Source organism: Centruroides vittatus, unplaced genomic scaffold (assembly GCF_030686945.1).
Source record: "Centruroides vittatus isolate TY-2023 unplaced genomic scaffold, ASM3068694v2 contig_546, whole genome shotgun sequence".
In the NCBI taxonomy this organism is placed as follows: Eukaryota; Metazoa; Arthropoda; class Arachnida; order Scorpiones; family Buthidae; genus Centruroides; species Centruroides vittatus.
This window is the reverse complement of record NW_027122322.1, coordinates 890,268-907,247: the sequence shown is the minus strand read 5'-3', so window position 1 is coordinate 907,247 and position 16,980 is coordinate 890,268. Positions and strand designations below refer to the sequence as shown.

General features: G+C 31.4%; 2 protein-coding genes across 5 annotated transcripts in view; both read right to left on the bottom strand.

Annotated features, from left to right (window-relative positions):
• Positions 1 to 16,980, bottom strand: part of LOC136978578 (limulus clotting factor C-like) — a 225,199-nt gene that overhangs the window by 126,936 nt on the left and 81,283 nt on the right. The gene's annotated exons all lie outside the window — the stretch shown is intronic.
• The window catches only part of LOC136978575 (coiled-coil domain-containing protein 50-like), a 175,656-nt gene that overhangs the window by 148,092 nt on the left and 10,584 nt on the right, over positions 1 to 16,980 (bottom strand). For all 4 annotated transcript variants that reach the window (XR_010881248.1, XM_067274300.1, XM_067274301.1 and 1 more), the window contains one exon: positions 10,352 to 10,414. Coding sequence is in view for 3 of the 4 variants with exons in the window: in XM_067274300.1 (XP_067130401.1) it covers positions 10,352 to 10,414 (63 nt within the window). In the remaining variant the exon portion in view is untranslated. The remainder of the gene's footprint in view (positions 1 to 10,351; positions 10,415 to 16,980) is intronic.

Below are 16,980 nucleotides of genomic sequence, written 5' to 3'. Positions count from 1 at the left end.
GGCAATTTTAAATAGAATAATGTCAGCTGATTACACCTGTGATTAATCCCATTAATTTTTTACTTTTTTATTCAGTTGTTTAATATTGTTGAACCTTGGTTTTATTGAACCAAATTATTCTGAACCTCTATTGGAGAGATCTTGATTACAGTGAACCAGATGTTTTGGAGATCCCTGGAACTGCTTCCAAGGATCTCCAAAACATCTCAAAACCATGTGCCGCTCCTTTTCCTAGAAAACATTTGTTGTTTACTACTGTATTAGTTACTGACATTAACATAGCCAATGATTCACATTCCTCATTAACCTGGAATTTTTCACCCTTTCGTATTCAGTTGCATTCACAGCGTTGACAAAGATCTTAGTACAGAAGGAGTTCTTACAGATGAAGAAATGTTGCAATTTGTGATTGCCCCAGAAGAAAAAAAATGGAGGAAAATGAAGAGGATGAAGAAAGAGAAAATTATGAATGCAAAGCAATTGCTCCTATTCTGAATACTGAAGAAACCAAGATGGCACTGGAAATAATACAAATATAGGGACTTGCCAAACTACAAGAATAAAGAAAACTTTGAGAATATATATCTTTCAATATATATCAAACAATGTCAATTGGAGAAACTTTTACACATTTTTACAAACAAAAGTCAATTAGAGATATTTTCAAAGTTGTACAAAATCAGATAGTCATAAAGGACAATAAAAATGCTTCATAAATGCAGTTCTGCTGAATATTGAGTAAATTATTGCATTTTTCAATGCATTTTAATTATTTTTTTGATACATGGTTAAAATGAACTTTGATACATGGATAAAATGAACTAAACCAGTGGTCCCATGCCTAGTCCCTGTATCAGAGTTCCACTATAATTATAATTTGCAATTTGTCAAATTATGCATTTGATAATGGTCTTATCTTGTCCTCTTAGTGCTAGTCAATAAAAACAATTTATACTTATTGAAATCTTATTTAGTTACCCCCAATTAATGTTATTCAGTCATTGTTATCAGTATAACCAAGTCCAAAAGTGATTACAATAAACAAATTCTACTGAAATTATTCATTATATATGATTATCTGAACTGGCCAATTCTTAAGCTAGTTAAATTACTAAAGTAACTTATATGCCAAAGAAGTATGCTGGTAACTACAATAAACACCTATTCTGTATATAATGGCACAATCAATTTAAATTATTTTAATTTCAGCTGCAAAAATATCAAAACAATGTAAAAATTGTTAATAAAATAAGTTTTTCCATTAAATTTACCTTTATTACAGGGAAATGATTATCTTATATATAAAATTCTCCTGTCACAATTTTTGTTACCGTACTCCTCCGAAACGGCTTTACCGATTTTTACCAAATTTTATATGCATACTCAGTAGGTCTGAGAATCGGCTACTATCTATTTTTCATACCCCTACAACATTTCCCCCCTTTCAAAAATATATTTATATATGGATTAAGGCTTTTATGTCCAACAGGTGGCGCTACCTTCCGACGACCTAAGTTTGCTTTTCTGTGAGGCATTCTGCTTTTCTGTGAGAATGGACTGAAGCAGATCATTTTCTATCTATCTATATAAATAAAATATTTAATATAACGTATAATACGTATAATATAAGTATAATGTATAATATAAGTATAAATAAAATATAACGTTCGTTTGTTCCTACCGATTCCTTTGAAATTTTGACACAACGTTGCATTTGAATACGCACGTGTTTTTATATCATATACATGTCGAAATTCCCCCCAGTAGGGGGAGATGGACGGGATTAAGGCTTACCGTGAAGAACTTGGCTTCTATTATACTATTTTACATGCGGTTTTTTGCATTTTTAATTGCGTTTTAATAGGTTACGTCAACAGAATATACACTAAAAAGGGATTTTTCGATATTCCCCAGCGGGAAAAGTGACGGGATTAAGGCTTACTGTGAAGAACTCGGCTTTTATTATACTATTTTAGATGCGTTTTTGATTGCGTTTTAATAGGGTACGTCAAGAGAATGTACACTAAGAAAGGATTTTTTGAAATTCCCCCCACGGGAGAAATGTTATACATTTATAATAGATACATTTTGAGCCACAACAATGCGTGGCCGGGTCAGCTAGTACTTCTATTAAATATTTATTAATACTTATTAAAAAAAATCATTCTTTAATATGGTATTATCTTAATAAAACTGTTACAAAAATTTAGTCATTTATATATTTTGAAAAATGTTAACAAATAATATTGTAAATATAAAAAAAAAATAGATCAAAATTTTGAAAAATTGAAATTTACATAAAAAGCCTTTAAACAAAATTTAGAAATTGATTGTTGACACAAGACAATACATCAACATATACTGATATCCCTCGTACAACATGGTTTGAAAATTGGGAATATCCCTCTTCACTCTAACATTGTTTTGGAAATCTTCCACACAAAATTTCACAATTTTTAAGTACAAACTCTTATTCAATAGTTTTTTTTTATTCAAGTAACCATGCATGTTGTCTCAAATTTGCCCATGGATTTTAGAATATTAAAATTTTCAAATTATTTGGTGCTTTTCATCAGGTTTACTTTAATAAAAACTGATAGTGCAAGGAAGGAAAAACTTGCACTAACTTTCCTATCGACCAGGTGTCATCACTGCATTCAGATTTTAGCCCTTAAGACTGTCATTGTGTTTTCTTTTTACAGATTAATCTTCATATTTAGTACAGTTTATTTAAACATTTTTTAAATAAGTGCTATTAAACTTTCTTTTAGCTTTAGGTAAGCAATCATTCATAAAATGACAGATAAAATATGGCAGTATCTCAGTACTCGAATAATCCAGTATTTGAACACAAATTATGGAAACAAGTCACTTGGCACTCGATTGAACAAGTGTGATCTACTAGAACAAATTTTCAATTAATAACATTTTTACTTTGTCATCCATAAAAAAATTATGATATAAATAAAAAAAACAAAGATAATTATATCAATACACCTGAATTTTTGCCGAGCATAAAATTATTTTATTTCTCAAATGTTTTCAACCTATTTATTATAGGCCATCTTCAGGCTTATGACTACCATTCCAAAATGGAATGAAACGTTTTTCAAATAAGTTTCATTTTAAATTTAAAGATTTAGAACAATTGTGTATATGAAAAAATAAATAAATAACAGTAAAAATAAAATAAAATAACATAAATAAATAACCACCATATACAAGGCTAAGGATCAACCAATGCCGAATTATCGGGCTAGCAAATGGCTATAGTAATATAAATAATTGAAGATAATTTGGTACTAGAGTTAGGCGTTAGGCGCCATCTCTTGTTAAATTTAATAATTAGAATTTTAATTAAATAATTTAAATAAATTTAGGCCTAACTGGAAGAAAAAAAACGGCCCGAAGCGGGACTCGAACCCGCAACTTCTGCTATTCGTGCAGACACGTTACCAGTTACGCTACCCGGACCTCTGGCGACGGCGCCTAACGCCTAACTCTAGTACCAAATTATCTTAAATTATTTATATTACTATAGCCATTTGCTAGCCCGATAATTCGGCATTGGTTGATCGTTATCTATAACGGGCTAGTAGTTGTTTATTTATATATATACGCCTTGCCGGGGTTGCGATGGCCGGTTGAGTGCCTTTGGGAGGACGTGGGCAATTAATGTGTCCCCAGCCGGCATTGTAATGACCGTCGATGGTAGTACGGTAATCTTATAGCAGCTGGAAGAGGAGAACGGATCGGAGGTCCGGGTAGCGTAACTGGTAACGTGTCTGCATGGATAGCAGAAGTTGTGGGTTCGAGTCCCGCTTCGGGCTGTTTCTTTTCTTCCAGTTAGGCCTAAATTTATTTAAATTATTTAATTAAAATTCTAATTATTAACTTTAACAAGAGATGGCGCCTAACGCCTAACTCTAGTACCAAATTATCTTCAATTATTTATATTACTATAGCCATTTGCTAGCCCGATAATTCGGCATTGGTTGATCGTTGTCTATAACGGGATAGTAGTTGTTTATTTATATACAAGGCTAAGTATAACTATTACAAGTTTTAAGGGTTTTTAATCCCCATGCATTTTTCTATCATGTACTTCCATGCTGTTGGAAGCGCATTAGCATCCTTGGCATTTAGACAATGGTTTTTTATTTTACTTTTATATATTTCCATCTTTTCCATTTCTAATGCAATGGTTGGAGATTGTACCATTTTAATGATTTTTGCCTCATTCCATTGTACATTCACTCCTTCCATTTGTGCCATGATTGCTAAAATGGTGTTGTTGTGCCCTTTATTAATGTTGTACCTGTGTTCTCACAGACATATTGCAAAGTTTCTTCTGGTTACACCTACATAATCCTTTGCTACTCCTAATAGTTGATTTTCAAATGGTATTTTATAAACTCCAGCTTTCTGTTGCATTTTTACTCTGTCAATATCATTCCTTAGTAAGCTGTAGAGGTTAGTGCTCTTTTATATAAGTACTCAATTCATTCATCACACCTCCTATATGCTTATTGTATGCGAATTTGTTAATTGCTTCTATTTCAGTATCTTTTTTGCGTTTATGTTGTCTGTAACTTTCGACCAGGCCTTCAATCGTAGCAGTTTTGCAGCCTAAATTTTTTGCAATTCTTTTAATTCTAGCAATCTCCATAAGACAGTCTTGAACATTGGTGCAATTCAAGAATGCTCTTTTAATAAGTGCCTTAAATGCTGATAACTTGTATTTGTATGGATCGTTGGACCACAATGGTATATATAGGGGAGCATGCGAGGGTTTTAAATATACCGCTGTTTGTACATTTCCTTGTTTAAATTTTATATCAATGTCCAAAAAATGGAGATGAGTATAGCTCTTCTGTTCTAGCTTTAGTTTTTAACCCATGACCATTACTATTGATTGCAAGTAAAAATTCTTCAATTCATCAGTTATCTTTCCAAATTATAAACATGTCATTGACATAACATTTGTAGAATATAATGTCCTCTACAAAATCTCTGAGGATGTCTTTTTCCAGTTTATGTATTATTAGTTCGCAAAGGAGTCCTGACATTTTGGAACATTAATTGTAAGCTTGAAGATGGCCTATAATAAATAGGTTAAAAACATTTGAGAAATAAAATAATATTATGCTTGGCAAAAATTCAGGTGTGTTGATATAATTGGTTGCAGTTGCTGAGGGAGATGGGTAATAAAAATGATGTTGCAGAAATTTCTGATCAAGATCAACAAAAATGCTGAGATGATGATGATACTTTGTAAAGAGAAAATTCCCTTGTTTAACTAAAATTAATATTAACATGTAATACAGTACTTTTAATTGTAATTGTTAATTAATTATTTATTGGAAATAAATTATCAATTGCTTTAATAAACATATTTCTCTTCGTAACAAAAAAGAATAATATACTTTTGCTAATTCTGGAATGTAACCCAGTGTTTTTCATTAGTCTTTTGTTTCATATAGCATGGATTCACATAACACAGAGCTTTTTTGAAACATAACTACAGTGTTATACGAGAGATATCTGTATATGAGACCAACATGACTGTGGACTATGTGGTTGGTCTAAAATTTGCCTATTGTGGACAGAATTAACTGTAATATAGTTAGATGAACGGCAATAATCTGGTTCAGACTATCCATGAAAATTTCTGAAACTTCAATCTGGATTTGAACTCGTTCCTTAAATTAATGGTAACATGAAAATGATTATACTACTTTGACCATACAACTAGTCAGAAATTTGATAGCATTCAATGTATTTGAAAATAATAACATATTATTATCTATAAAAATCTCAAGTTTATTACAATACTTTCACAAATTCAAACTGATATGATTTCTTCTAAAATAATTAGAAATTCAATTGTCCTTAAGGTCAATCTTATCTGAATAATATTGTGCAATTTTTTTATTCCCGTAAACAGAACTATAGAAGATACTTCAAACTAATTAGTCCAAATAATGATATCAATACATATTCAACAATTAGATGTTTCTATTCCAAGTAACAGATTCAAAAATTCTCTTTTCCTGTAAGAGAGTACATGAAAGTAGAAAATATAAAACACAGTAACCATGATAAAATTATCATTATCATTCAAACATGTTGACTTCAGAATTTACCAGCAAAATATTCTTTATAATGGTTAAATCTATATATTGTATGCTACATATAGAATTGTCAAGAGTTTGTACAGGGCCTGGGAGATAGAGCAGGCCTCCTTTGCACTTAATGGATTCCTTTCTCCATTTTTTTTTTTGACAAATTGAAACACACAGAATGTTTTTTATTAACTTAATCTTTAAAACTATATTATTTTTTGTTAATAAAAATAGCATTAATTTATAGAGATAAGAACCACTACAGGCCTTTACAGTTTTCTCTGGTCCAGGAAAAATCCCCAGCTTCCATTCTCAATGGTCCTGCCTAAATATTATAATTTCTAAACGATTCTCTGGTAACAACAGTAATGAAAATGAAATTTAAAAGTAGTTTTTTGCTGAACATTCTGCCATATCACAATTTTGTGATTGGGTAACCAAAATAAAAACATTTGATTGCAATTAAGTGCTTTTTTTCTCATTCACAAATATTTGTAAATATAAAATTATGCATTAAAAGTTATATGGATCTATCAGTTTGTACTATTTAGTAAAAGCAATTTATTTGTAATGAATAAAATTGAAAAAAAAAGAAATTTGTTATGACAGACAGAATTTTCAATAGATTTAATTCATTTACAATATTTCGTAAATTATCAAATACAGCAGCTATAAACTCTTGCTTTTACAATCTATTTGGTTCCTGAAAAGTCATCATAAGCAAGCTGTATAAAGTAAGTCATCGTATTTCTCATAATATCAGTATCATAAATTGAGATTGTTCCTAGAGATATACTGGGTGATCATAATTAAAATACTCCTATTCAACACTGTCTATTCACCACTATTCAACACATAAAGCTATTCAGCAATCCAAATGCATCCAAATCTGGTATGTTAACATTTCTACAAAAAATTAGTTACCATTATGACAGTCTTTTGACACTTTGGATCTTAATCTGTGTGATTTTTGGCTGTAGAGATACTTATAAAGTATGATTTATTGAAGACATAAATTTGGCAGCCTTGAAAGACAGTTTCACAAAGCATGTGAGAAGCACTACAGAAGATTAATTATAAACAGCTATTGAACACTGTTATTACATTAGTAGTGATATAAAAATATAACATTTTTTAAAATAGGAATGTCTTCTGCATAACCTGAAACAACTATACCAGATTTCGTTGGAGTTTGGACTGTATACTGACACAATAAAGTGGCATTTTCTTAATCAACACTGGGCAAGTTTTCCATCTTTATTTAGTTAGCTAAACAAAGATGGAAAACTCGCCCAGTATTGATTAAGAAAACACCACTTCATTGTGTCAGTATACCAAATATAAATAACAACATGGTTTCGATTGTACCAAAAAACTAGATTTATTAATACAATTCTAATTTTATTTTGTTTAATCACAAGTAAATATCAAATAAATGTACATGCACACATTGTCCCGCAAAAATTACTGGCATTTTAAACTTTAAAGAAAAATCTTGTAAAATTGACAACATAATTTGTTCATGTAAAGCTGGACAAAGCTGGAATTTTTTTTTGCCAATTCTTAACAGTCAAATCCACTCTCCATCGATTACACTTGAGTTCCTCCGAATTCTGATTTCCAAATAATAATCTGTTTTCATGTGAGAATGGATTAAAACTTATATGTGATTTTGGAATTTCAATTTGAATTTGGAATTTCAAATTGAATTTCAATTTGAAATTCAATTCAAAACCTTTGCTTTCCATATTGCTATTCATCTTTACTCCTGACAATATACAAGAATGATTCAAATGACCCAGATAAAATATTTATGTTTTTAAATACAAGAGGGGAAGCATACGGGAAAAAATGCAAATACACAGTTCACAAAAATTATTTGAAAAAATGCAAAGAATCTTTCGCTTGCGTGTATAGGATGACCTAGGAATTTGAAGCTGTGATAAATGAATAAAAACCTCGTCTTATATAAGAGTAAATATGGTATAAATCATCCTGTGTATTTGAATTATAGAGATGAATTGAATAAATAAATAAAACATTTCATAAGTCATAACAGAAAATTTATGCCAGTTATAAAAGCAGAATGGTCAAAATATGACCTTTGATTTACTATATTCAAAAGTTATTAATATTAAATGTAATTGCAACTTCTATAATTTAATCATTTAAATCATAGAAGTTACAATTATTCTAATGACTTAAAAATTGATATATTGTTTTAATGAAAAAATTGGAATTCTTTATTACTTTTGAAATAAAAACAAACAAAAACACATTTGGAATAAATAAGAATACAGAAAATATATGCAAAATTTATTCACAATAAAAAGTATATATAGATATCTATTTATATGTGTGTAAAGAAAATGAAAATAGACTAAGATCACAATATTGTATATAAGATAACAACTGAACTAACTTAATTGAGTTATAATATAATAATCAGACAATCATTACTTACATTTAAAGAACTTTAATTATTAAAAATTCTTATCCAACTTGTAATGGAATATCACCTGCAAATTAAAAGTTTATATGTATATTTATGTACATATAAACTTTTAATTTGCATGCGACATCCTGTTTAAAAAAATAACAAAGGCAATTATATATACAAATTGAAAAATTTTTAATAATTAAAGTTGTCTAAATATAATATAATCAGACACTTATTATAAAATTATTACTTACAACTCAATTAAGTTAGATAAGATCACAATATCATATATAAAGATGAAAATTGAACTATCTATTAAGATTGCCATGTACTTGTGACAATGCGCAAAGCTCCCCCTATGCTTTGGCACAATGGGACCGAAGGGTTGACATTGCATCGGCAAAGACTGCAATGACTAATTCATCAAAACTGACACCTCTGTGTCTTCTAGGTAGACACAGAAACCTAAGTGGTTGCATTGTAGGTGGTTGGATCTGATACAAGGGATGGCAGAGATTGAGGAAGTGCACCAAACACAACTCTAACAATAACAAATTTCATTTATTAAGCTAGTTCTACAAAAAGGTTATTAATTCACATTTGAACCTTAAAGTTTCTTTGCAAGATCTAAGTTGGAGAGAGAGAGAGAGAGAGAGCTTATATGACATCATGTGTTGTTTTAAATACCTAAGGCATTGTGTGCGAGGTTCAAGATAGTTATGGAGTCGTTAGGGAGGCTTGGGAATGTCTCTTTCCTTCGATGGCAGCTGGGAATGTCTCTTTGCCTTGGATGGCAGTTAAAGTCTATTGGAGGAAATAATCCATATGTGCTTTGAAGGTGTTCCAAGGGAAACATAGGATATTCTTGGAGGAATGGATGATGACAATAAACCTTTTTGGCCAGGCACTAAGTGATACATTCGTGGACTCTCAATCACCTTCTGTTCCTTGAGTTCTTTTTATATTTCCAAGTCACATTGCTCTTTTTCACCAATAGTAATTTTTGTTATTACTTCCCCGTGACACATTCGATGAGTTCCCTGGGAAAGGAAACGATTCTGGGGGGAGAGATACGATCATCCTCCAGTAATAAAAATGCTGCTTTTTGCTTTTTTTCTGAGATTTAAATAAATGTATTTTCAAAGACAAAAAATGAATTTTCTTTCAAAATTCGTCAAGACTGGTCTCTCACATACTTGCAGATAAAATCCAGAACAAAATGCACTATTTCTGAAAGATACCAAAACACTTCAATTCCAGGACATGCAATAGATGTGTATTTTTACTCTACCAATGACAGAAATACATTTAAAATGTAGAAAAAAAAAAATACTGCATTATAGAAAGTTTTTAAAGTAAAGTCCTCCTGTCGCTAGACGGCAGTCAGAAAAAATGCAGGACAATCCCAGAAAACTGGGACATCTGGCAACTCTACTATTTATATATAAGTAAAGAGAATGAATATAGAATATCTATATATACTTTTTATTGTGAATAAATTTTTGCATATATATTCTGTGTTTTTTTTTATTCCAGATGTGTTCTGCATATAATTGGCATCCTTTATTATTTCAAAAATAAAGAATTCCAATATTTTTCATTAAAACTATATCAATTTATCAAAACTTCACGATTCTCAGTCTTAAAAACTCACTTTTCAAAAAAATGGAATTCAGTTGCAGTTTAAATTACACTCAATTTGAACTCACAGAATCTAAAGTTTTCATTTGTTTAATAAATAATAATGTTAAACAATAAATAACAAAAAAGAATACACGTCACTCACTTTCTTCAGTTTGCAACTTATAAGCCAGTACGCCATCTTCTCTGATTAACCATTCTCGACATACTATAAACAAATTATTTGACATTAGTACAATTTTAATTAATAAAAATCTTGAATAAATTTTCTAAATTAATACTTTTCATTTCAGAATAAAAAAATTTCACAATATAAAAAAAATTCAGAATTAAATCTAAAATAAATACGAAATGTTTGTGTATTAGGGAAATTATGCTATTAAATTTTGGCGATTAAAGATCAATGAGGTGGGGAGATAAAGGGGGTCATGTATATCTCCAGTAGGGTCAGATTTAATAACGATTTTATTCATTATTAGCAATTACAATTTTTTATAAAACACATCTCTACCCTCAAAATTAAATTATTATAAAATGGCAAAAAACTTAAAAATACAAAAAGATTTTTAATAAAATATAACAAATGGCACCACCAAATGTTGCCAGGAAAGTTAAGCAACTCATTGCTGGATTTTTATCATCATTTATTAAAACAACATGAATATATTCTCTCCTAAAAAAAATTCATAATTCATGCTGTGATAAAAAAAGTACCAAAGCCAAAATGAAAGTCATACATAAGAAAATTTCATATATTAAGTGAAGTTTAACAGTTTTAGGTTTATATATATATATATACAGTACATATATAAACAAAGTCTATTTTGTCTTAAGAAAATTCTTTTATATTGACCAAAATCTAAATAAAAAAGATATTTTTTCCAGTATTCCTAGTCCAACCATGGAAAATTTCTAGAAAATCAAACAGCCACTTTCATCCTTTTCAATATTAATCTAGTTGTTAAAAGTGAAAATAAAAAAATAATTTTGATTGCACAAATATGCAAATTAGATTTGAAACAATTGCTACAAAATTTTAAAAAAGTATAGATTTTTTAAATATTATTGTGTATTTTATATTTTCTTACTTAAAATATTTGCATATAAGCAAACAATCTTATTAAAGTAAGAGTTTAAATTTTGTATCTTTATTTTTATAATTAGTTAGTTCAGGTCATGGACAGTTCATTCATTTTAAAAAAATTTCTTTTGCAAGAGATTCTTCCATTAATGATTTTTGTTATTACATTTTGAAGTAGTCTTGCTACTTATTGACAATTAATATTATAAAATAAAAAGTAAGATTAATTATATACAGGATATCAAATTACCTTACAAAAACTTTTATTTCAACAAAATGAAACTTTTGTCCTCATCAATTAAGCTTAGTTTTTATTTTTATTACATTATTTTTATACATTAGTCAAGTAAATGGTAGAGTAGAGAAGTCAGTCGGGAAAGCATATCCACTCAACCAGTGTAAACAATTGGGAGAGTAAATAATTGAGTAAATAGTAGATTAAATAATACAGTGGAAAACATAGTAGCTCACCATCTGCCCACATTATTCTACAATAAACTTTATTGGCATTAATCCTGTGTAAACCACTAGGGACAGTGCACAGGCAAGGCAAGTAGTAGCAGTATAAACAAGTTGCAATTGCTTTGTGGAAAATTTGTGTGTGTTTCCAGTGTGTCTTATTTTTTAAAAAAGACCATCATTAAAAATATCAGTTAGCTATAACTTTACAGAGTCATTCATAACGCATTGTACTGTATATAGTGGATGATTGGTTAACAAACAGTTAGGACTACAAATCGGATAATGAACACTTTCATGAAAGATTTTTATGTTCAGACAATGAACACGTTTGGAAAACAAACACCTCACAGAACAAACACAAGAAGAAGCGACGTAAAATAATGAATACCGATTGGTCTTCCCTTGTCTTCAGGCAATAATTCGAAGTTTTTTGGAGCGCGGGAGACGTCGACATTGACGCTCAACCCAGTATATACTAATCGGATAGTAATCCTCTGAACTTTGAAACTCTCCCTTGTAATTCCAGCCTTTTATTTTTCTGACAGAAACAATTCTTTTATAGTATTCGCAAGGCTGTCGGATGGGCACTCGTTAAGTTTTGCTTTGGTTTTTATTTTCAAAAGGTGAGAGTATAATAGCAAAGATAGAGAGTGGGCAGAAGATGTCTGATGTCGCTGGGCAGTATGGCTTAAACAGGTCTACAGTAGGCCATAGTTCAACCTTATCTAAGAAAAATACAGTATAATCAAGAAGACTCAAGCAGCTAAAGGAGTAACAAAAATCACATATGAAAAATAAAACATTGAAGAGCTCACAATGGAACATGAAACAGATCTGACAACAGAAGAATGCTAAGAAACTTGGCAAGATATGTTTTCTTCTAAAAAAGAGAGGATTAATGCTGATCAGGGCTGTGGAGTCGGAGTCGGGAAGAATTTCTGGCCAGAGGAGTTGGAGTCGGAAAAAATGTGTCGACTTCGACTCCTGCATTTTAAATTTACTTTAGTTTTTTATTTAAATGAAAGAAAATCTTATTATATATTTATTAATTTTTAAAAATCTTTTTATATTTTGTTATAATTCATTTATTTTAAATACAAAATACATCAATTTAATATATTAAATATGTAATGTTCTTTGTAGTGTTTGTGTTTAGTAGTTAAATTATTTTAATCCGATTGAATTTAAATATTTTTGAATCATTCCTTTATTATCCCTGCTCTAAATAAGTACTCTATTTTTCTGAATGAGCCAGACTAATTGATCAGAGTTCATATTTTTCTTTTCTGAACAAAGGGGTGAAGTAGCTAGATCACACACTTTTTAGTTGGACTAACTTTTCTGAAAGGGTAAAATTAAAGTGCAAATGCTGTCGAATATATGTAGATGTAGAATTTGATTGCACCCTTACTCCTCTTATTAAATATTTGTTAAAAATTAATTTTTTTATACAAATAAATATTAATGTAAGTTAAATATTAAAAATACTAACTATAGGGCGACTTTTTTCAAGCTCTAATGGTCCATAAAACAAAAGACAAGTGTAAATAACAAAATGAATTTATTCCCAAAAGTTAGGTACAAACATGGTTACTTTTCGACATAATCACTGTAAGGATTGAGGCATTCGTCATATCTGTGGACGAGCTTTTCCATCCCCTTGTCATAGAGTGTTGCCACTAGTGTATTGAGATGGTCTTAACAACGTTGTTTTGAAGATAGTCGTTAATTCATTCAGCTAGCAAGGCAGTCTCAAATGTCTGCCTTGCTAGCTATTTTCAGTTCAGGAAAGAGATGGAAGTCTTCACCACCTTTAAACACTCAGCGTATAGCCCTGATTTAGCACCGAGCGACTTCTCCCTCTTTCCTGAACAGGAAAAGTGGCTAGGAGGGCAGAGGTTCAAGACTAATCACGATCTTCAAAAAAATGTTAGGGCCCATCTTGAGTCATTGGAGGCAACATTCTATGACAAGGATGAAAAAGCTCGTGCACAGATATAAATTTCTCAATCTTCACGGTGATTCTGTCAAAAAGTAACAATGTCTGTACCTAACTTTTGGTAATAAATTCATTTTGTTATTTAAACTTGTCTTTTTTTATGGACCATCAAAGCTTGGAAAAAACAGCCTACATATAAAAGTATTTGGGTAAATACCCGAGACTCCTTTTAGAGTTTAGAGTAGGGTACCCCTCTATGAACGCCTCTGCCCCCCATAAAATGACTTGGTATTTAATTTTGCTGGAGTCAGAGCCAGCCTACTAAAATTATCAGGAGTTGGAGTTGGTAAAAAAGCACTCGACTGATGCTGATATCTGCTATTAAAGATCTTTTGAAGTGGAAGGATGTCAGAACAATGGTCTTAGAATGACTTCCAAACCAGGTTGAAGTTTATAGGCTTGGGGGATCTCTACAATTACAATGCTATTAATTACTTCTGAAAAATCCTGAAGAAGAGAGAAAAAAACAATCGACATTAAACAGATTCTTTAACCCCCACAAACAGAAAAAACATGACTAATAAAAGTGCAAGACTGTGTATATATGTATTTTTATTATTACATATAAATAAACATAGTAAGAAAGTATATATTTTTATTTTTTGGAGTTTCCAGAATGAATTAATCAAATTCCCATAAAAACTACGGTAAATTGATAATCAGTTAACAAACAACTTGGATAGTGAACAAAGTCTTGGAATGGATTATATTCGTTAACCGATTACCCACTGTATTCCTTAATGTCCTCAGCTCCAAGTTCCCCGAGAAGATGCACCTAAGCTGTCTCCTATTCATTTCCCATTTCAAATTTAAATTTCTAAGAATTGCTCAAAAGGATAAAAATTCTAACTTTTTCAGAAATATTCTTAAGCATGAGCATTAAGTGATGTAAAACATTTAGCCTATCAATGATGTTTCAGTTTCATTCTTTAAAATAATAATCTTTAATAGTGTACACATTTTAATTATTATTTAAATTAAAATAATTTGATAAGCTATTATTGTATATATTTTGTTAAATTGTTGGGAACATTATTCAAAATGATCCTCTAAAATCTCATCTAACATTTGTAAAATAATAATAATAATAATAATAACTCTCCTGTGGTCACCACCTGGTAGTGGTGGGAGAGCCCAGTAATTTTACTGATCCATAGGGCAATGCAGGCTGGAGCACAAGCTCCTGGTAGGGACACCCATGCCAGTAAGGTCTATGGGGAGAAATGAAGCTAAGAGTGACCACACACCCACATTCTGTGGAGATATATATCATGGTAGTAACCAGATCTAAATGTGATACCGGCTCGGACGTCGCCCGGGTTAACAAGGTCCGCGTTCGTGGGTTAGGCAGAGGCTCACGTTCGAAAAATAGGCCACAGTCTCCCTTGGTTACCGGTGGTGAAAGCAGCACCGGCCCAAGCATGGCTACTGCAATGCCCTCAACAGATGTGAGGAATCAACCCAGCCTTGGTGTTTCTGTGGCAATGCATCCACAGACCACAAAGGCTGGAAAACCACGCCAACGGATAAAATGGACAGTAGAAATGAATGAGTTTATCATCCGTAATTATTACATTATCACAAAACTCGAAACAAACATGACAGCATACAGACAACAACTACACCATAAATTCACACAACAATATCCTCACCTCACTGTTACCGAACAAAGGGTTGTTGATCAAAAAAGAACAATTATACACAACAACCTTATCTCACAAACAACACTTGAACTTATCAAACAACAGGTTGCTGATCAAATACATCAACAGACAGAAACATCTAACATTAATGAAGATCATGTAACCTGTCAGGATAATCCAGCAACAAGCATTGATAATAACACACATACAACAATTACCACTAATGATACTACAGACACTTCCTCATCCATCACTGATAACATAGACTTGGATTTAGTTAATACGCTCTCACTTATATTTCAGGAAACACTCACTAAATATACAGGCACAGATCCCACACAAAGACCACGAATACCAAAAATCAACACGTCAAAGGAAGTAGGAAAAACACTAAATTATGTAAACACTCACTTACTACCACACTACATTCATTCAATTTCTACACTCGCAGACATTCATACATTAGTTTATGCTGGGGCAGTCACAGTAGTGACACACCATGGACTGAAAGTACAATCACAGACAAATACACAGAAAACACAATTCTATCACAAGCCTGCCTGGCAGAGAAGAATAGAAACACAAATAAATGACATTAGACAGCAATTAGGCAGGCTGACACAATACACTAAAAACAACATAACACCCAAATTAAGGAAACAGCTCAAAAACATTTTCAAGAAAATAAAAACACACACAAAACATGAACATCACAACACACGCATTACAGAATACATTGATACACTAAAACAAAAACTTGCTGCCAAAGCACGTAGACTCAAACGATACAAAACATGTACACTACGAAAACAACAAAATAAATTATTTACAAACAATGAAAAACTCTTTTACAGACAAATTAATAACAAAGCAAACACTGATACACAGCACAGTGGCACACCAACAGAAGAAGAACTCACAACATATTGGTCTTCTCTTTGGTCCAGTGCTGTCACGCACAATGCTGATGCAGGCTGGATCGAGGAGGAGAACAGAAACTTGCACAACATACCAACTATGCCCTGTGTTTAAATAAACATACATGATTTCCAATACACTGTTAACAGAACACACAACTGGAAGACACCTGGTGTAGACAACATTCACAATTTCTGGTACAAAAAGTTTACATCACTGCACCAGGAACTAGCTAAACATCTAACACACATCATCATCAATCCACAAGACATGCCAAATTTTCTTACTCAGGGCATCACCTACATGAAACCTAAAAACAACAATACCACAGACCCCACACAATACAGACCAATTACATGTCTTCCAACACTCTACAAATTATTGACATCCTGTATTGCAAACAAAATATACAAACATGTTGAAGAACACGACATTCTAACAGAACAACAAAAAGGTTGTCGTAGAAACCACAGGGGATGCAAAGAACAGTTACTCATAGATTCAGTCATTCTACGGCAAGCACACAGACAACACAGAAACATACACATGGCATATATAGACTACAGAAAAGCATTCGACAGTGTTCCACACAGTTGGCTGCTACATATCCTACACATGTACAAAATACATCCATCACTCATTGCATTCTTTCAAAACACTATGCAGCACTG